Source organism: Lacerta agilis, chromosome 3, assembly GCF_009819535.1.
Source record: "Lacerta agilis isolate rLacAgi1 chromosome 3, rLacAgi1.pri, whole genome shotgun sequence".
NCBI lineage: Eukaryota > Metazoa > Chordata > Lepidosauria > Squamata > Lacertidae > Lacerta > Lacerta agilis.
The window spans coordinates 1,512,086-1,533,766 of record NC_046314.1 but is presented as its reverse complement, the minus strand read 5'-3'; the positions used below and the strand labels follow the sequence as shown (position 1 = coordinate 1,533,766).

The 21,681-nt window shown below is 48.1% G+C and overlaps 2 protein-coding genes across 7 annotated transcripts in view; one reads left to right on the top strand and one right to left on the bottom strand.

The window, feature by feature from the left end:
* SUPT3H (SPT3 homolog, SAGA and STAGA complex component) overlaps positions 1-20,143 on the bottom strand; it is a 231,597-nt gene extending 211,454 nt beyond the window's left edge. Inside the window, exon 1 of one of the 3 annotated variants that reach the window (XM_033145597.1) lies at positions 20,126-20,143. Coding sequence is in view for 1 of the 3 variants with exons in the window: in XM_033145595.1 (XP_033001486.1) it covers positions 2,360-2,362 (3 nt within the window). In the remaining 2 variants the exon portion in view is untranslated. Of the gene's footprint in view, positions 1-2,359; positions 2,386-4,900; positions 4,960-20,125 lie in introns of those variants that run through there. The other 2 variants (XM_033145596.1, XM_033145595.1) reach the window with 2 other exon arrangements.
* RUNX2 (RUNX family transcription factor 2) overlaps positions 1-21,681 on the top strand; it is a 178,747-nt gene that overhangs the window by 54,184 nt on the left and 102,882 nt on the right. For all 4 annotated transcript variants that reach the window (XM_033145591.1, XM_033145593.1, XM_033145592.1 and 1 more), the window contains one exon: positions 20,156-20,472. In XM_033145591.1, coding sequence (XP_033001482.1) covers positions 20,156-20,472 — 317 coding nt within the window. The remainder of the gene's footprint in view (positions 1-20,155; positions 20,473-21,681) is intronic.

Below are 21,681 nucleotides of genomic sequence, written 5' to 3'. Positions count from 1 at the left end.
AACTAAGATCATGGCCACTGGTCCCATCACCTCCTGGCAAATAGAAGGGGAAGAAATGGAGGCAGTGAGAGATTTCACTTTCTTGGGTTCCATGATCACTGCAGATGGTGACAGCAGTCACGAAATTAGAAGACGCCTGCTTCTTGGGAGAAAAGCAATGACAAACCTAGACAACATCTTAAAAAGCAAAGACATCACCTTGCCGACAAAGGTCCGTATAGTTAAAGCTATGGTTTTCCCAGTAGTAATGTACGGAAGTGAGAGCTGGACCATAAAGAAGGCTGATCGCCGAAGAATTGATGCTTTTGAATTATGGTGCTGGAGGAGACTCTTGAGAGTCCCATGGACTGCAAGAAGATCAAACCTATCCATTCTCAAAGAAATCAGCCCTGAGTGCTCACTAGAAGGACAGATCCTGAAGTTGAGGCTCCAGTACTTTGGCCACCTCATGAGAAGAGAAGACTCCCTAGAAAAGACCCTGATGTTGGGAAAGATGGAGGGCACAAGGAGAAGGGGACGACAGAGGATGAGATGGTTGGACAGTGTTCTCGAAGCTACTAACATGAGTTTGGCCAAACTGCGGGAGGCAGTGAAGGATAGGCGTGCCTGGCGTGCTCTGGTCCATGGGGTCACGAAGAGTCGGACACGACTGAACGACTGAACAACAACATAGCCACCTTAAGATCAGTTACAGTGCCCTGCAAGGTTAAAATGACCCTCATTGGTTTTTCAGTATTGCCAGTTCTGATATCAGATCTCTGTCCATTTTTTATTCTGCACAGAGACTGCCTGTTTGTCCTATGCAGAAAGGTATTGCTGGTAGATTATGGCTTATGTCATGCTGGAAGATGAGCAGATGCAATATCCTCTAATGTTGTGGGGGAATTATTAGGTCCTGCCATAAGGGCAGAGTCTGCATCTGGGTCTGCCACAGAGTCTGTGCCAAACTGAAGCAGAGGAACTGCTACTACAGATACATCAAGAGATTTGACCCTACTCTTTGTGGACTGAATCATCACTGTGGATGTTTATCACTCTACATGTGTTAATTTGGCGGCCCTGCAGACTGGCCGGGGTTTTGCACACGTATTCTGCAACATGTCACTGCCTGAATGACGTAGAACGGTAGCACTAGAAGTTTGCTGGAGAAGCTTCAGTCCATTCAGTCCAAAGGTCCATTCCAGGGGTCCCCAAACTAAGGCCCGCGGGCCGGATACAGCCCGAGGGACTCAGTTATCCAGCCCGCGGTGAGCCCCACCATACGTGTGCGCACACGCTATTTCTGGCACACTTCCGGGTCGGTGGGGCACCGGAAATAGCTTGTGCGCATGCACAAGTGTAATTTCCGGCACACTTCTGGGTCTGAGGAGGCCCGTGCGCACGAGCACAAGCTATATCCCACCGACCTGGAAGTGCGCCAGAAATAGCGTGTGCGCACACGTATGGGCGCACGCTCCCCCGCCCTCCGGCCCACTGCGAAATCGGCGCTGGAGGAACCAGCCTGAGGCCTGTAAGTTTGCCGACCCCTGGTCCATTCCAATCCCCTGCAATGCAGGAATCCACAACAGATGGCCATCCAACCTCTGCTTAAATACTTCCAAGGAAGGAAAGTCCACAGTCTCCCACTGTTGAACAGCTCTTACTGTCAGAAAGTTCTCTTTGATGTTTAGTCGGAATCTCCTTTCTTTTAACTTGAATTGGTTTGAGTCCTACCCTCCAGAGGAGAAAACAAGCTTGCTCCAACTTCCATGGGACAGCCCTTGAGATATTTGAAGATGGCACTCATATCTCCTCTTCATCTTGTTATTCATGCTTCTCCATGTGCTTCTCCATGGTGGATTTATACTGGATCACCCAAACTTCATTTTGCTTTATTAGCTGTTCTACAATGTTTCCCCAATGCTTCCAGCATGATGGCTGTCCAGAGAGGCCCTCCTGCCTTATATCATGAGAGACAGTGTGCTGCAGTGGCTAGAGGGCTGGACAGGGATGAAGGAGGCCAGGTTTCAAATCTTTCGGCCTAGTCTAGTCTACCCCACTGGGTTGTTGAGAGGATAGAAAGAGGGGGGAGGAAAACCATGAATGCCACTTTAAGTGTCTTTCCTAAAAGGTGGGGTATAAATGTAATAATGAAAACAGGTCAAATGCCCCTGCTCCAGAACATTGGTTAAATTTGCAGAATTTCAGCAGGAAGCAACAAGACATACACCAATTAGAAATGAAACAGTATACTCACCCCAAACCTTTTGTTGGCACGAGCCATATTAAAAGTGGGGTGCATATAACCACCTCAATACCATTAGCATCAATAATCAGGAATGCAAATTTTAAAAAGAGCATCTGGGGGCTCTTGGCTTACCATGAGAGGATGTCTCTGTTACCAGCACAACCGTCTATAATGACCACAGATAATTATGTAATTATCAGGTCTGTACTTTTTCTTCATCTCGTTTCCCTGACGTCAATGTCTGCGGTTAACTCACAATTGTCTGTATATGTACTTTGACTGAGGATCACACTTCATGCATCTGTTGAAGTAGCCCGTAGCCCACAAAAGCCTATGTCATAATACGGACAAACAAATGCAACATACCCAAACAGAACATCTACAATCTATATGATGAAAATCTAATGAAAAAATATAGCCACATTTGAAGTTTATCAGATAAGACATAGTAAGAGCCTTGCAAGATCAATCCATCTAGTGGCCCATCTAGTCCAGCACCCTGTTCTCACAGGGACCCCTTTGGGAAGCTTGGAAACGGGACCTGAGAAAAAGTGGGTGGCGATGTTTTTCTCTGTCTCTTTATAACACGACAACTCATGGATATTGAATGAAGCACAAGTTGAGAAATTCAGGGCAGATAAAAGAAAGTTCTTCTTCACAAAGCATGCAGTTAAACTATGGAACTTGCTCCCATGGGAGGGAGGCAGGCAGGAAGTTACCCAGGCACTGTGTGGCCTCTCCGTAACATTCAGATGTTATAGAGAAATAGAACTGAGTGTCCTCAGCATACTGATGGCACATCGCCCTGAAACCCCAACTGGCCACCCCCAATGGCCTCATATATTAAATAGCTCCCAGGGGGCCAAGAGACCCTCTCCCAATGCTACTCTCTGGACCTGAAGGTAGGACTGGAACCACTGTAATACATTGTCCCCAGTCCCATGGGTCCAGGATGGTTGATGGTCTTACTTAAGGGCTGATGAGAGACCCAGAAGCAGGAACAAGGTCACACTCCTCGTGTGCTGCTCTCTGCAGAGGTCATAATAATAATAATAATAATAATAATAATAATAATAATAATAATAATAATTTTATTTATACCCCGCCTTCCCAGCCAGAGAACCGGGCTCAGGGCGGCTAACATCAATTAAAATCACAACAAAAAACATAAAAACGATCAATTTAAAATAACAGATTAAAATACAAATTTAAAATTCAATTAAAACTGCAGGTCTCAATTTCAAAATAACCCACCAATAAAAGATGAAGCATAAATATTAAACAGAAACCAACCCAAAGGCCAGGTGGAACAGCTCCGTCTTGCAGGCCCTGCGGAAAGATGCCAAATCCCGCAGGGCCCTGGTCTCCCGTGATAGGCTGTTCCACCAAGTCGGGGCCAATATTGAGAAGGCCCTGGCCCTAGTTGAGGCCAACCTAACGTCTTTGTTGCTCGGGACCTCCAAAAGATTATCACTTGAGGACCTTAAGGTCCTACATGGGACATACCAGGAGAGGCGGTCCCTTAAATATCATCCCTCATCCATCAGGGCAACCAAGGGTGACTCAGGTCTGTGGCTGGAATGGCTCTAAATAATCTGTGCCCTCCAATAATGCTTGTAGCTGCCCCACCATGGCTCTCTACACCAGTGTTTTTCAACCACTGTTCCGCGGCACACTAGTGTGCCACGAGATGTTGCCTGGTGTGCCGTGGGGAAAACTGAAAAATTACTTTATATATAGTCAATATAGGCACAGAGTTAAATTTTTTAACATTTTCTAATGGTGGTGTGCCTCGTGATTTTTTACATGAAACAAATGTGCCTTTGCCCAAAAAAGGTTGAAAAACACTGCTCTACACCACCTTCCCCCAAAGGGGATATTGCCAACTGGTCAATAGTTGTTCCAAGCCAATGGGCCCAGAGGCGGTTTCTTTAGAAGCAGTTGTATCACAGCCTCTTTCAATGCAGCACGGATCACCCTCACACAGCAAAGCATTAAGGACACTCTGGACCCAACCAGTCAGCCCCACTCTGTTAGCTTTGATAAGCCAGGAGGGTCCGGGGTCAAAGGGCCGGACACTTGGGTGCCAGCACCTTGTTCACATCAGCTGACTGCTTAAGGTGGTGCAGCAACAACACTGCTAGCACATCTGCAAAGCTAAGCAGGATCTGGGATGGTTTCACATTGGATGGGGGAATTTCGTGTTGAGATGCCTGCATTGCAGGGGTTGGACTAGATGACCCTTGGGGTTCCCTTCCAACTTTACAATTCTATAGTTTCCGTGTGGAAACTTATCCCACAAAACACCCTCCAGAGTGGCACTGAGTAGGCTACTTCCACCGTAACTGCAACTGGTTGCGGAGTGAGGATGGAAACTGACCGAAGCTGAAATACGCTACGGGGTAATACAGGAATTCCGAGGTGTCTCGAGTCCCATCCGGCTCCGACAGAGACCCAGCCGCCCGCCCGCCCCCACGTGCCCCGACGCCCGCCTTCCTCTCTCGGGGCCCCGCGCTGCTTCAGACTGGGCCGCCAATGGAAGCCCTCGCCGGATCCCGGGCGCCCCTGCGCCGCCCTCGCTGGGGGAAGCCCGGAGCCAGCAGGAGCGCCCTCCCTCGCCGGGGGAAAGGGGAGCCGCCGCCGCCGCCGCCGCGCCTCTCCCTCCCCGCTGACCTCGCTGCCGCGTCAGGGCCGCCCGCTCCGCCTCCTCGCCGCCGCCGCCGCCGCTCCGCCTCCTGCCCCAGACTCGCGGCCGCGGCTACTGCTGCTGCTGCTGCTGCCGGGCCGGCCTGCTCCGCGGGGGCCGCGCTGACGACGAGGGGCGGGACGGGCGCCCCGGCCGCTTCCTCTGCGCCTGCCCGGCGCCCGGCGGGAGGAGGCGCCGCTGGGCCGGGGGCGGGACGCGGCAGAGCAGCAGCAGCAGCCATCTTCGCCCCGAGGTGCCGCCGCCGCCGCCTCCTCCTTCTCCGGGACGCTGCCGGCCGGGCCAGCTCCTCTCGCGGCGGGGCGGAGGGCGCGCGGGGCTGGCCAAGAGAGGAGGCCTCCTCCTGCTGGGCCAGGAAGGAGGAGGAAAGAAGAAGAGGAACCAGACCCAAGTTGCACCCTAGACTCGGCTGCCTCTTAAAGCTCCCCCCGCAGTTTGTCACTGTAGGGCACGTGCCCCCCCCCCCGCCATCTTATTCACGCACTCGGACACCTCCCCAGGGGTCAGCAGGGGCAGACTTGGGTAGTCTTACAAAATATGGTGCCAACATTTTGGCACGCCAATATGATTTTTCTATGTTGTGGATCATCTCCATTCCGTGCCCCCTTGGTTCGGTGCCAGCACCACCCTAAATCCAGCGCTTTGGTCAGTCGGGCTACATGCAGAACCAGAACCAAAGTAGGCAGGATGCACACACACTCGGTCTCTCTCTTTCTTTCCTCACCCACATAAAATTAGGCTGAGGGCCTCCAGTTGCCTCCCAGTGCCATCAATGTGTGTAAAATAAATGGAACAAGACGCTTATTTGTGGGTAGGGGTGCAATAGACCACTGCATCCAGTCTGCACAGTACATGGGCAGCCATTGTATTAGCTGATGGCCAGGTCTTCACATGGCTGACACAGGACAGCAGGCGTAAACTGTGTGCAGGTGGCTTCTATTTTTCAGAGTAATAGTGACTATTTGGAACTTTAAAATACTGATACCATCCTGAATTGAACTCAGAAATCATGAAATCCACCTCTCTTGAATTTGGCCTCATTGTGGCCTGTTCCAGTCAATAATCAGGTGATGGCATTTTGAAGCAGCTGTAGCTTCTGAGAATTTTTCAAGGGCACAAAGCTTTGGTGGCTAAATAAAACCTGGACTGTGACCATCAACCCTGGCAGTATATGGGGACAATCCATGGGGGGTGGCCATTGCCATGCTGCCCATCATGTGAACATCCAGAATCCAGAGGTTGAACGAAAACACAATACAGGATTAGATTAATTTTATAGCCCAAGCCTATGTGTGTGTAAGTCAAAGGGGGCTTCAGTCTCATTCGGTGAGGTAATTCTTGCTTTCTTATTAGTTGAGGGCTTCAGTAGCAAAATAATGCTGTGTCTGCTGACCAAGCCTTCTTAGGGTTTTCTAAACTTTACAGCATGTTTTTCTTTTTTCAATAATGTTAGCACCAAAAAAAGGCCATAAAAAACCTTTCTCTCTTTGTAGGTCACCTTTAAGATACTTGGGTCATTATGAGCTGTCTCAGAATTACCACACATTGGAGGGGCCCCGAACCATAACGTGCACCAAACTTCACATTAGAATAGGCCTGATTTACTCCATCACTTATTTTAACTTTTATGGCTCTTCAAAACATAGAAAATGCAAAAAGATAAACTTTTTCTTCTTGCAGCACAGCATGTAATTTGCATCATTCACTAACATTTTAGTACTGCTGGACATTACTTGAACACAGAAACCAGATAGTGACAGTTCCTGTCTGAACAGGACCAGGAGAGTTTCTAAAAAGCATATAACGAAAACACAATGGGAGCATCCATAAATTCATCACATAAATCTCTAGCCTATCAATAGGGTCATTAAAAGAACGTGAAGCATAGCTACTTGAGATTATTGTAGTCTGTTTGCACAAAAGGGAAACCCTCCTATCAAGGGACTTTGTATCGTTTTAGTCTCTTGTTATAACTAACATTGTTTATGTTGCAAACTTTCCTGGAGTTTGCACTTTTATGGGGGATTTACTACTAATTTTGAAAAGAAAGGATTCCAACTGTATAACACATGAAATTCTCCATGCTTGGGGAATGTGCCGGTGTAAAATTCACAACCAATATGGAGCCATTTGCAAAGGAACAATGATTTATTTCCTCCTGCAAGGAAGTCAAAGCAAATGCCAACATGGAAAATACACTTTCTCTGTTCAAGATATTGTGTCCTGCTTGCATCCAAATAGTTATCTTTGTTGATGGTTTGCAATAGAGGCAAATTCTTTTATGCTTGATATTGTTCTGCTCTTGGTAGCTTTCTTTGCTGTTTCTAATACTTTGCTATCACCATAGAAACAATCTAGGAGGAATGTTGGAATTACAGAGTTTTTCTGCATTCAATTTTATTTCATTTTCTGTCCAACTGTATAAATTATAGAAAAATGTTGCACATGTTAAATTGCAGACTATATCAGTTACAAATGCTGTTTTATTTTGTGGTATAGATTTTCTCTCCTACAGGAATTCAGCTTTAACACATTTTTTGCTTAAAATGTAGCCCCACAGAAGTGCATTGTACTGTATAGGAAACCTGCAATGGAAAAAAAAATCATATGGGCACCCTACAAAATTAGCAGTTATGTAGCAACTGGTTTAGATTGTGGTAAAACTTATTTTTGCAGTGGGGGTGGGGCGGCGCTATATTTCAACCTGACAGTGAAACAGAGAGAAGGCATCAGTACCAACAGTGGTGTCTCAAAGAGGCACTAAACACAGATTTAATGGTCCAACACATCTCAAATATTGTCTTCCTCAGGAATAAATTCCCTTTGGCTACATTCACATGTAATGCTAAGTCATCATTTGCTTAGCTGACCTGTGTTTTTAATGTGTTAGCCTGTCAGAGCTAACGCACAGGAGTTGGGACAGACAGTAAGCAGCGAAGAAGCACCGACAGGATTGGTTTCTCTGCTTCTCAGGTTCCATCCTGCTCTCTGCAAAACTCTCAGCAGGATTTAACCTGCCACTCATCAGCTGATGAGTGACTTGGCTCACTCTGTGGGTGCAGACCAACACTGAACCCCTCTCTCCTCCTCCTGCCAGCTGACATCACCACCATTGGGTGATGACAGCTTGTTGACAGGTGGGCAAGGTTTTGGCAAAATGGCCTCATGGATTGGACCCCCTTGGGGACCCAGGTTGAACAGCAAGCTGGAGGTTCCCCACTCCTGGTTTAAATAAGCTTAATACCAGTAAGGTATGGGCCATGAGAGCCAGTGTGGTGTAGTGGTTAAGAGCAGTGGACACATAATCTGGTGAACCGGGTTCGCTTCCCCGCTCCTCCACATGCAGCTGCTGGGTGACCTTGGGCTAGTCACACTTCTCTGAAGTCTCTCAGCCCCACTCACCTCACAGAGTGTTTGTTGTGGGGGAGGAAGGGAAAGGAGAATGTTAGCCGCTTTGAGACTCCTTTGGGTAGTGATAAAGCGGGATATCAAATCCAAACTCTTCTTCCTTCCATAGATGTACTGTGTGGTCATCAATCAAGGTATAATCCCAGATGCCTTATATTTTCTGATTTGGGCACTACAAAGAAACCAGTGGGACCTGCAATAAAATGTTGCAGTGTAGCCTCATGAGTCCATCTGTTTAGGATTTCAGCCAAGCCTCCAGGATACTCCATTCAGTTCCACCAGTGGTTTGGGCAACATACAGTTTGTCATAGGATCGTTGGGTTGTGTGTACCACAGGTGGTAAAATCTCTGCGTCTTTGCTGCTTGTTAACAGGACTGTCAGAGAAAGGGGGGTGATTTTAAAAGGTATCCTAGTGAGGAACTTGATATATATATAATTTAGCTATTATATGCCACTTAGTAAAAACAAAATATCGTTTACATAAAATAGTATAACATGCTTATTTTCAAATAGCAATGAAAATATACTTTGAAACAAACAGACTTAATAAAATTATCAAAATATGGATAAAATCAACAGTTTTAAAATTAGGTATATATAATTAAATCAGGTAGACGTGTAATTATTTCAGAACGTCATTCACCACGGTCTTCACATGTGGGTGGTTGCAGCTGCCGAGGCTGGCAAGAGTCCAAAGTGCCTGTAGCTTGGGCAACATCTTAGAAGCTGGAGAAGATGGTGGCCCAGTCCCAAGAGGGGGAATCTGAAAGGGGAGGTGACCTTCCTGGAACCCATGGAGGAGGTGACATCCATGGAAAGGAAGGCTGAGTGGAGGAGAGAGAGTCTGCCTTGTGCAATTGCCATGCTCTGGAGGTGGTGTGATGGTAGTAGGAATGTCTCCACCTGAAAGAGCGTCTCCAGCCCCATCCACCCCCATTGTTCAACCTGGACACTGAGGTCCAGCTCCAAGGACCTTTTGGTGGTTCCCTCACTGCGAGAAGCAAAGCTACAGGGAACCAGGCAGAGGGCCTTCTCGGTAGTGGCGCCCGCCCTGTGGAACGCCCTCCCATCAGATGTCAAGGAAATTAACAACTATCTGACATTTAGAAGGCATCTGAAGGCAGCCCTGTTTAGGGAAGTTTTTAATGACTGATATTTTAATGTATTTTTAATTTTTTGTTGGAAGCAGCCAAGATGGAAGGAGGGGAAGCCAACAAAATGTGGGCATGGCTGAGGTGGCATGTTCAGTGGAGGAGAGATTGACCAGAGCAGGGAGAACAGACTTTTGTGCACTGTGGATTTGTGAGAGAATATATATGTATATATACTGAGATCTTTTGTGGATACAGTAGGCGGAGATACTGGTGGGCACCACATGGGCAACCCCATACATAAGAGAGTTACCAGAATGAGGCCATTGGTTTATGTGCCAGTCACCTTGAAAGGCTCTCTCCTTGCTCTTCGCCAGTTGTGTGATGGTGCTGTTTCACTCAGCTCAGTTCCCACATACTGTGTGGAATTCACTGTCACACTAATACGATTATTCCACCAGTATCAGCATTTCTTCTTGTTATAGGACAATCTCCCCTCTCTCCCCCCCCCCCTGTATTGTTCTGGAGTTTCTCCGAACCCTCCAGAGTGGATTGGGAGGGTCATGTGTAGGGATGTGTATAGATGCTAGGAGAGGATATATTTACTAGATATTGTGCTTCCTTCCTCATGTTTGTGAGTTTGTGGTGAAAACCAGGCCTTTGGCTGGTTAATATTCTACAGCCTTTTAAATGTGTCTGTTGGGGGGGGGTATTGTTTTGCTGCTTTGCTTTACTTGTTTGTTTTTATCCTGTGTTTTATTATGTGAACCACCCTGAGATCATATGACGAAGGGCAGCGTGTGTGTGTGTGTGTGTGTGTGTGTATATATATATATAAAATAAATAAAATAGTAACTTTCATACATGTTGCAACAAGATCCAGGGAAGACGGTATCCAAGACTCTTGGTCTCTTTTCCAAGTTCTGGGGGAGAAGGTTCTATCGTTGTTAGAAACCTTTCTGCCATTGCTTCTTTGTGGTACCTCTTTACCCTGCTATCCTCTGATTTTCTTTGCTTTCTTGTTCCTGCCCATCTGCCCATACATTGAAAGGGGAGCAGGGATGTGATGCCAGGTCCTTTGGCTTTGTAAAGGGAATTTGGGGGCTTGGGGCTCCAAAGGATCTTGTGCAATGCTAGATAGAAATTCTCTAGCCTAGCTCAGAAGCAGAGGAAACAAGAAGGAGAAGAAGAGTTTGGATTTGATATCCTGCTTTTCACTAGCCGAAGGTAGTCTCAAAGCGGCTAAAATTCTCCTTTCCCTTCCTCCCCCACAACAAACACTCTGTGAGGTGAGTGGGGCTGAGAGACTTCAGAGAAGTGTGACTAGCCCAAGGTCACCCAGCAGCTGCATGTGGAGGAGCGGAGACGCGAACCCGGTTCACCAGATTACGAGTCCACCACTATTAACCGCTACACCACACTGGCTCTGCAATGTTTTAAAAGCCATGAATTGTAGCCAACTAAGTTCATCTCAGAGTAGACCATATATATATATATATATATATATATATATATATATATATATATATATATATATTGTAAACAGCCTAGAGGTTATATTTCAATCAAGTAGTATATATATTGTTAAATAGATAAATTTAAACCAATGGGCATGAATACCTTAAATTCATGACTTTCAGTGGGCTTGCTCCATGTATAACCGAGTGGGACACAACCCCTAACAATTTCTTATTATTTTGTTGCAGTATTTTTTTGAGAGCACTTACCGGTAGTTCCCTTTTTTCTCACTAAGGTAACCTGATCCTCTTGTCCCACAATGCCAGGGAGCCACTTGTGCAAATGTAAAGTATGTGTAGCACAGTTGCTATTGCATCCATTCCTTGCAGCAAAGGGACACCACAGTTGACAAAGGGTGCCAAAGCAAAACAGACAGAAAACATTCACACTGTTCATTGCAACGCTGCCAGCATCCGTGACTCCTAGGGCTGTGTGCTGCCTGTATAGTAGAAATGAAGGAGCAACTCCATCTCACCACACATGACTCCCACAACCTTGCACCACAATTGTGTAGAGACAATGACACATTGCAGGGAGCCTGGATCCTTTTAAACCATGAAGCCTCATTGCCTGGGAACAACCAGGAGTGCTGAATGCTAGGGGAGTGTTCCCTTAACTTTGCTGAAGCTTAACTAACTGACAGAGAAACTGCAAACTCTAAATAGGAGTAGGAGGCGGTGCTGTTGGTTGGGTTTCCACCTGCTGGTTATGGCACTGTCACTCACAGGGGCCAATCACCCTCCACTTCTGAAGCTGAGCAAGGAATGACCTCCAGGCCATCTGATCTGAGAATCCTGACTCCTCCTCATCCTCAGATCCAGTCAGGTCTTGGGCTTCGCTCAGTAACAGGGAGGGTGGTCCAGATTATCCTCTGACAAAGAATCCTCCGGCTGAGGCATGGCACTCTCCTTGCTCAACAGATGTACCGGTAACACCAGTATAGAACTACACCTGTAAAGGAAGTTACTGAATAAAAGGGGTGTGATAACTACCTTTGACAGTTTATCTACTTTTTTAATTAATCCAGTTATGTGAGATTAAATATATAAATTGCTGCACCCCTTCTTCACTGCTATGGAAAATGACTGGAGGACAATGTAAACTTGGGGCAAAGATAAGAGGGCAGATAGGCAGAACTTGGGAATCACACTATAGATACCACTATAGCCCCTAAACCTGGCAGAGGGCAGAGTCCTCAGTGCAATGACTTTGTGGAATACTGAACAAAAGATAGCCCCCAAAACCCAGACCCAAAAGGAGGGGGAGGGGGAGGGCTGGGTTCTCATACATGAAGGGTGGGGCTGCTTTCAACCCAGTGGATCACAAGTTTGTGCATATTGTTCTTTTGGAAACTTTCACTCCATTTGGACCTATGTACATGTGCAATAGTCAAGAAGATCTCCTCAGCTGATCATAATCATCCATCCAGACAGGCTACACATGTGGAGCATTTATATCTTTATAGGGAGAAAAACTCAGCAATTGTGATCAGAAAGCAACAAGATGCCCATTCTGCCTGCCCATAATTTATAACTCACTCCTGCAAAATATCACCTGTCCAGATAATTTAATATTTAATGCAATGTTTATTCCCTTCACAACATGCCTTTTAAGGAAGATGTGAAAAGCTCATCCTTGACCTCTTTCATTCTTTATGAACCTTAAATATTCTCCCATTTTTTTTTTTATTACTGTTAACCTTTTTACCTTTTCTATAATCAATCAAATGAGAATCAGGATTGAAGCTGCAGTTCCATGTTCTGATACACAAATTTAGAGTTGGCAGGCCTAATTAAGCATACAGAACCATGGCCTCAGTTTCTGTCTCAAGTCATAACATATTCAGGAGGAATTGAATGAATAAAAAAAACTGCGCTTAGGAAATTTGGGAAGAAATGGTTTGTCTTTGGCAGTATTGTGGAGAACCCTTGTGAAAGGCTTGTAATGGTATGGCACTTCAGTTACATACTGTACAGACAGCTTTCATATCTCTGTTCCCAACACTGCCTGTAGTCTCGCTTCTCACTGTGAGGGAACTACCAGAAGGCCCTCAGAGCTGGACCTCAGTGTCTGGGGTGAATGATGTGGACGGAGATGCTCCTTCAGATATACTGGGCTGAGGCCGTTTAGGGCTTTAAAGGTCAGCACCAACACTTTGAATTGTGTTTGGAAATGTACTGGAAGCCAATGTAGGTCTATCAAGACCGGTCTTATATGGTATATGATTATCTCTCCCAGCGGCTTCATATACATGTTAAAAAGCATGGGGGAGTGGACGGAACCCTGAGGCACCCAAGTGAGGGCCCAGGGATCTGAACACTCATCCCCCCCTTTCTGGACTTTCTGGACACGGCCCAGGAGGAAGGAGTAGGACCACTGTATAACAGTGCCCCCAGCTCCCAGCCCCTCTAGACAGTCCAGAAGGATGTTGTGGTCGATGGTATTAAAGGCCGCTGAGAGATCCAGCAGTACTAGGAAACAGCTTTCGCCTTTGTCCCTAGCCTGCTGAAGATCATCGACCAGCGTGACCAAGGCAGTTTCAGTCCCATGATGAGGCCTGAATCCCAATTGGAAGGGATCCAAATGGTCTGCATCCTCCAGGTGTGCCTGGAGTTGTTCAGCAACCACCTGCTATCACCTTGCCCAAGAATGGAAGATTTGAGATTGGGCAATAGTTGGTCATATTGGCCGGGTCTAAATATATATATATATTTTAAAGAAGAATAACTGCCTCTTTCAGTGGGTCTGGGAAGGCTCCCTCACAGAGGGAAGCATTCACCACTCGGTAGAGCCCATCGCCCAGCCCTTCCCAGTTCGCTTTTATGAGCCAGGATGGGCAAGGATCAAGGAGACAGGTGGTTGGTTTCACTAGTCCAAGTAGCCTGTCCACATCCTCGGAGGTAACAGATTGGAACTGATCCCATGCAACTTGACTAGACAGGACTCCAGCACTCTCCCACCCCGGCCCTGCTCCCCCAGTGGAGTCTACCTCTTTCCCAATTGGAGCAACTTTATCTGTAAAAAAAACTTTGCAAAATCATTGCAGCAGATCTTGGGGTCCTTACCAGGCCCCAATGACAAAGGTGGTTCTGATATATTGCGAACCATCTGGTCTCTCGTCAGCCCCTCCCCCCAATCTATTCATATTCCTTTCTCCCTAATCTCCAATATTACATTTTCCTCTGGTTGAGACTTAAAACAGAAAGCCCTAATTCCCAAATGTGTTTCTTGCTGCAGTCCTACTGTCTACTCAGAAGTAAGGTCCTATTAGATTCAGCAGGGCTTACTCTCAGGTAAGCGCAGTTAGGGCTGCAGCCTTTGTGACCCAGGTTTTGGGTCCTTTTTTAGGTTTAGGATGTCACTGCTTTATACCCCCCCCCCACAATGTTTCAAAACGTCAACTCTGTACTTAAACAGCAGTTGTTGTTTCATTGGTTTCATTCGCTTTTTCCGTGCTGAAATGTCACAACCTGAACGACCATGGCTTGTCCCCCCCCCCCAGTTTTGATCCTGGGTACGCCCCTGCCTATACCTTTGTGGTTTCTGGAAAAGGCAACCTCAACGCTATCACGTCAAGGGTAGGCTTGCAAATCCCTCTCATACTCCAAGAAGCTGTAGGCACTGGTGGTTGTCAACTTTTCTCCTCAGAATAATCCTGATACGTAAATCAGAATGAGTGGTGGTTCATGGTACATGGTCATTCAATGAACTTCAAGGCTGAGTGTGGATTTGGACCGTGATCTTTCTGATCTAAATCCAACACTCTTTTGTGAACCACTGATCCATCGTTTGACTGGAAAATCTGTGAGAGAACGTTGTTGACATTCATAAGAACGTAAGTAGCGCCTGACTGGATCAGATCAAGGGCCTGTCCAGTTCCTCAGTGTCCTAACCATATACCTATGGGAAGTCCACAAGCAGGACATGAACTCCTCCCCCCATCCCTGTGGCTTGAGTTCAGAGGCAGGAACAGCTGTCACGACTAGTATCCACTGGCAGCCATCTCCGCCATGTTTCTGTCTGATTCCCTTTAAGGCCAGACTTGGTGGACATCACTACCTCTTGGAGGAGGGAATGTCATAGTTTAACTATGTGCTCTGTGAAGAGGTACTTTCTTCTTGTCTGACTCTCCCGCCATTCCACTTAATTAGGTCCTAGTGTTATGAGGGAGAAAAATATGGACTCTTCATGCACTTTCTCCAAGCCATGCACAATCCTATACATTTCTATCTTGTCCCCACTTCCTCACCTTCATTCTAAACAATAAAGACCACCCTCAAACCCTGTTCCTTATGATGGAGTTGCTCCAGCTCCCTGACAATTTTGGTTGCCCTTTGTTGTGCTGAAATCTCATTCGAACATTTTATATCTTTCTCCATTATCAAAACCCATTGTTTGATGCTAGGTAATTATGGGTATAATTCAACCAAGGGGGGGGGGGGAGAAAAAGTTCTGCTGATTTCAATGACCAAGTTAAACATACACTTAATTCACCTACAGTTGATATAAGTTGGACTTTAAAAGTGCTTAGTTTTGGATGGATCATGCTATATATTTTTGTTTCACATTTTAGGATAGTGATCAATGAATCTCTTGTTGCCCCCAGATCATAAATCAGTGGGGCAGGATCAAAAACCAGACTCTCACAGTGTTTGTAGCATTGTATCATGGCCTATTGTGTCTGATAATCCAAACGATTATATAGTTCAGGTGATTCCACACCATTTCCATCAAATACGTAATTCTTTAACTTCTGAATCATAGTCTATATTTCAGAAATGTCAAGATCTGGACAGGTAACCAAATCAACTTGGCAACTCATGACTTAATTAAAATTGTTGATATGTGGCTTGCTTGTATCATTTGATTAGACCAGTAATTTATGAAATTGCTAGGAGTACAATCAAACAAAAACATGCTCATAAAATCAAACATATTTCCCATTTACACTTTATTCATTTTTGTGGAGAGTCAGATTTATTTAACATTAATAATCTATGCTTGGCACCCATTCAACCAGCACATGGTTGTTAAAACATGTTATACGCGTGAAATTTGGAATAAAAGTGGTATTGATTCTAGATAATTGCACACAAATAAAGATGGTGAGAATCCCTTTCCCTTGCTGAGATAAAAGTTTTGCTTTTGCCCATTTTATGAATCTACAGCACTGAGCACTACAGAAACACCCAAAACAGAACACCACTCTGACAGTAGGTTGAGAGATGTTTACTTTTATATTTGAACAAAGTTTGTCAGTTTAAAGAAATAGCATTCATGTTACACAGTTACAGCATTTATTTACAGTTATCATTTTATTTAGCATTGTGTTAAACTTGGCTTATTTTATTTTCTAAACTGAAGCTAATCTATCCTGGGTACAATCTAGTACCTTGTTTAACCACATGCTTCGTTCCCTTGAAATCAGTGAGATTTAGAAGTTCTCCAGCTTTGCCTGGATTCTAACCAGGGATAATGCTAGGTAATTTTAGACCCCTGAATAGTTTTACAGCCCCACCCATTTAGATACATTCCTGGTATGTTAGATAAAAAACTAAAAGATTGCCAAACCTGATTTAAAAAATGAACTCTGAGCATGTGCAGTTCACATTTTTACTCACTTAATTCACTATCCTGTTCAGAATCACTCTTACTTAAGAATGTTTTGTTGTAGAAAAGGGGGGAATTAAATGAATAACAAATTATAAAATAATAAAATGAGCAGCTGCAACTATGCCAAGATGGCCAACCCCTGGCAGTTTTTTGTGGCTCTAGGGACCCAGACTTCACTCTTCAGAACCAGCACAACCACCACTTGCACCCAGAAGAAGCAGCTGAAAGAAGCTTAAGGATGTACACAGCCATGTAAACTACAGTATAGCAGACAATATCTGTCAAAGCCATACAGCCTTTATTTGTTTCCATAAATATTACAGCTACAGTCCTATGCATTCTTAACATAGGAGCAAATTGCATTGGAATCCAAGGAAAAATAGTTAGGTTCAAGCCTACAGTTACTTTTTAATCAAGATAATCATAATACTAATGCTTAAGACTTTTATCCCCTTCTGGGATCCCACAAGTTACTATTAACTGGGAAAAGTGACCAGCAGAGAGGCTTTTATAAAAAAAGATCAGTTTTGCCAAAAGCCTGTCTTTGTGGAAGCATTTGGTGGATTTTTTTTATTTCCACGTTAAAATTGAGTGTTGTCTATTTTAAGTAGCTCTGTGCTGGTCATTTCCAATAGCTTCTTTAAACATCTAAACATTATTTTTTACTCGGCAGATAATGTTTAGACGTACAAGGTGGTTTGCTAAGAGCTAACCTATCTCCCTGTCATAAAGAAATTTATATTGTTAGTTGTGTGTGCAGTTTCACTATTTTATTTCTTTTTGTGCCTTCGGTTGGGATGTCCTAAATCATAAGCAAGCAAGAGCCACAACCCAGTTACTCACAGTATTAGAAATCAACAACAGGCGTTACTGCCTACAGTACTCAATCTTTTATGTTAGAGGTGGAAAACGTCACCAGTTCAATAACTAGTCCTACCCGGGCAGTTTTTTGTTGGTGTAAAGAAGTCTGAGTAGCGGTTTCGTTTGTTGCTTTTTGTTTAAGTGCAGTTCCGCCACCATATAGCCCCTTGGCCGGCAGGGCGATGTCCTCTGCCTTCCCCAAGTGTCTTCCAGAAGACCGGAGAGCCGAAAGAGATACCGGGGGAAATTGTCTTACTAAACTAAACCCCCCACCCCAACGGACACAAGCTTTGTCTGCTTAAAATGCCACCGGGAGATAGGGAGGTGTTGTGCTTCTTGCCAAACATAACCACGGCGGGAGAGAACAGGTCTATCTGAAGACGAAAGTAGAAACAAAAGCGAGAACAAGGTTCAATGACACTTCCAAAAAAGAAGACGACCTCAGGAGAATGGCCAGAGGTCTGCTCCAAAAAAGGAGCCGGTTGTCGTGATGGGGGCGCGGGGCTTCCTTGGGTGATGGGTGGGGGAGGCACCAGACTCGGAAAGGCTCAGGGCGACCCTCCCGCCTCGCCTTGGCGCCCCCCTGCTCCGCGCCAGCTTCCTCTGCGCCCGAGGATGAAGCGGGCTCGCGCCTTCCAGGTCTTCGCCGGGTGCGCCCTCCAAGCGCCCTCGCCCCCGGGTCCAGAGCCCGGGGAGAGGCGGGCGCCCTTTCCCTCTCGCCGGCCCGGGCAACTGGGCTGCGGCACGAAGGTCTGGTGGCAGCAGCAAGCTATCAGAAGGGTCGAGCTGATAGGTGGTTATCTGCCCTGGGAGACGGCGTTTCGGCCCTATTTTTACCCCTGGGTACGTCGGGCGTTTTTAAGAAAAACGAAATTTGCTGCCACTTGTGTGCAAAGACAGCAAGCAAAACCAGGGACCTCTTCTGCAAGTTTTTTTTTGTTCTTAGAAAGGGCACCATTAACTCATTCGAGGGCGCAGGAGGAGGCGCTCGACGGCCAGATCCGCTGTGTGTCTGCGGGGTCCTTAGCAAGGGATTTTTGGGTCTGCGCAGTTTTTTGAATAGCAAAGTAGTTGAGCATAAATGTCTATAATGTAAAGTATTCAGTGGGAGGACCGTGCCCCCCACCCCAAACGCAGCTCTTGTTTTTGCCCCCCACCCTTTGGCTCTTCCGAAGCAGCCGTCGCCGCAGCCCGAGGACCCCCCCCCCTCTGCGGCGGCGGCGGCGGCCAAGACGCACGTTGTGGTGTTTGTTTTGAAGGCGGCTGGAGACGGAGGACGCGCCGGGACGCCACGTGCTGCCGCCTCTCGTCAGCTTCCTTCAGGGCTGCCCGGCCCGACGGCTCCGTCTCCCTTTCTCTCCCCGCGTGCAGAGATAAATGCCGCAAAACCGGATCATTTGAAGCCCCCCCCCCCACCTTTGCCGCGCGCCCCTCCCCACAATTTCAGGACCCCCCAAACAACCACCCACCGCATCGGTTTCCCCCCGTTGTTCCAAAACTGTTCACAATGCGATTCTCCCTAGAACGCCCCCGCGTTGTTGTTTCTTAACAAAAACTGACAAAGTCTGAAGTTTTATCTGTTCCCCACCCCGCCACTTGTTTGTTAAGGCGCGCGGGGGGGGGCCTTTAAAATAAGCCACTCAAGCCCTTCCTGCGCCTAGGACAGCCGCCTTGCCCCGCTGCCAGCCCGGCGCTCCCTTGCGCGCGTCTGAGGACACCCCCCCCCCCCGGCCGCCGCTTCGTCGGGCTGCCGGCTCATCCCGCTCCGTTTACTTCCCCGGGAGTCGGAAGTTGGAACTTGAGAAAGCCCCGCTCCTTCCCGGCCGCTGTCTGCAGTTGCTGCCCTCCGTGTTATTGTTTTGACTGCTGCTTCTCCCTTCTCCCCACCCCGGAGAGCGCGCGGCTTCTGCGGAAGGAGGAGAAGGGGAAGGCGGCCGAGTTGTGGGCCAAGCGAAGGCGCTTTTCGCCACAGAGCCGTGTGTGTCCCCCCCCCTCCGCCGCCTCCCCCCGCTCCAGAAGCGACAAAACTACAGTACTAGTAACCGGAAAGCGCGAGAAGCTCTGGCATCTTGAGTTTGATCCGGCCGGGAGGGGGGGGGCGGCGGTGGAAGACCTCCCGGGAGGGGAGCGAGCCTTTCCCCGCGGAGGTCCCCCCCCCCCGCCCCGGGCGCGCTGGGCGATCCACTCGCCGCCCGACAGAAGGAAATCTGTGGAAGCTCCTTCACCTCCTCGCCGAGAGACCCCCTTATAACACACCCCTGCCCACCCCCACCCCGCGAAAGAAGAAAATAAAGCGGCAGCGGCGGGCGGGGAGGGGGGGACACAAACGTGTAGCAACCGCAGGCAGAAGCGTCGCTGCGAGAGGCGGGTGGAGAGACTTGGAGCGCCAAGGCGCCGAGAGGAAGCGAGAGACTCGCCGCTTCGCTTCGCCGCGGTGCCGCCGCCGCCGGGAGACTTGGCGGAGCGCAGCCTCGGGAAGCCCCCGCCCCAGCCGCGCCAGGGTCTCCCCCAGAAGCGACCAGCAGCCCTTCTCTGTCCTCGCTGTCTGTCTTTTCCCCTCTCCCCCTCCCGCTTTCCCGGCCCTTGGGTCGGCTCTCGTCCTCTCCGCATCCTCCTGCTCTACTCTGTCCCGAGTCCCGCTCCGACGCCGCCTCGACGGACAAGCGCCCCCTCCCTGAGCCCCCCCTGCGAAACGCGCTAACTTGTGGCTGTTGTGATGCGTATTCCCGTAGATCCCAGCACCAGCCGGAGGTTCAGCCCGCCTTCCAGCAGCCTGCAGCCCGGCAAGATGAGCGACGTGAGCCCCGTGGTGGTGGCGGCGGCCGCCCAGCAGCAGCAGCAGCACCCGCAGCACCCACAACAGCAGCAGCAGCACCAGGAGGCGGCGGCGGCGGCGGTGCCCCGGCTGCGCCCGCACGACAACCGCACCATGGTGGAGATCATCGCCGACCACCCGGCCGAGCTGGTGCGCACCGACAGCCCCAACTTCCTGTGCTCCGTGCTGCCCTCGCACTGGCGCTGCAACAAGACGCTCCCGGTGGCGTTCAAGGTAAGAGCAGCCGGCGAGACGCCCTCGCGAGCCCCGGGGCCCCGGGCAGCGCTGCCCTGCCCTGCCCTCCCTCGCCTCGCCTCGCTTCCCGGCTGGACCTTCTCCTTCTCCTCCTCGCGGAGCTGCTCCTCTCGGTCGCCGCCGCAGACGCGCCTCTCCTCCCGGTCCATAGGTAGCAGCCCCTTTGCCGCCGGCATCAGCCGCTTCCCCTCGGATCGAGAGCAGCCGCGTGGCCCTCCGTGAGCGCCCAGGGAAGCCCTCCTGGCCCCGCGTGGCACGAATGGCCGAGCGGCCAAACCCGCCGCCCTTCGCGGGATAGAAAGGCCTCCTCCGCTTAACCTGAACCTCGACGGGGCGAGCGCTCTCAGGGCAGCCCTTGGCCGCGGAGGTAGGCCCTGCCGGGGTAGCTTGGTCTCTCTACCTGGTGCGCGCATCTCACATATAGCTACATAAGCCCCACTTTACTCTGATATGGAGCACAAATGTCCCTTGCCCCATTTCCCTGAGAGATTATTCCTCGCAGGCGGCAGCCTTCCCCTTCCTCAACTTTCCTACCTCTTTTGCTGCTCCGGAGACCTTTACCACAAACAGCTTCATTTAACTACAAGCCACACACACTTTGCCTGTCCACAAACCTGGAACTTTGCAAAAAGTAGCCTACTCACAACTACCATATATCCATATGAATATGGGTACTTAGTATAGATCCATACATACCCCACAAAAAGGAGCCCTCTGTTCCCTATGCTTAACCCTCAAGGGGATTTTATAGGGGTGTTGGATAACTCTTAACAATAATGGCTCTGTCCCAAACTTACTTGTTTATGAATAAACCTTACTGAAGTCAGTGGGCACTCACTTTTTCACCAAATTTAGAATCCCTGTTTATATTTTTGTCAACCCCTCTGGTTATCTCACTCCACTGCTACTTCCAAGAACGTTCCCCAATAAAATACACTCTCCTTATAGCATGACACCTTAAAACCCATTGATGACAAAGCACCTCAGACTGTAAGAGACAATACAGCAATTCCCCACTTTAGTAAAATATCCCTAGCCCATACAAAGTTATCTTCCAAATCTCTCAGCTAATAACCAGCTTAACCACAAACGTTTGTTGCATCTAATTGACGATTGGGGTCAATTATACCCTCAAAAACACCAGGCAGGGTCTTTTGGGGGGACATTTGAGCTACCCTTTCCATAATG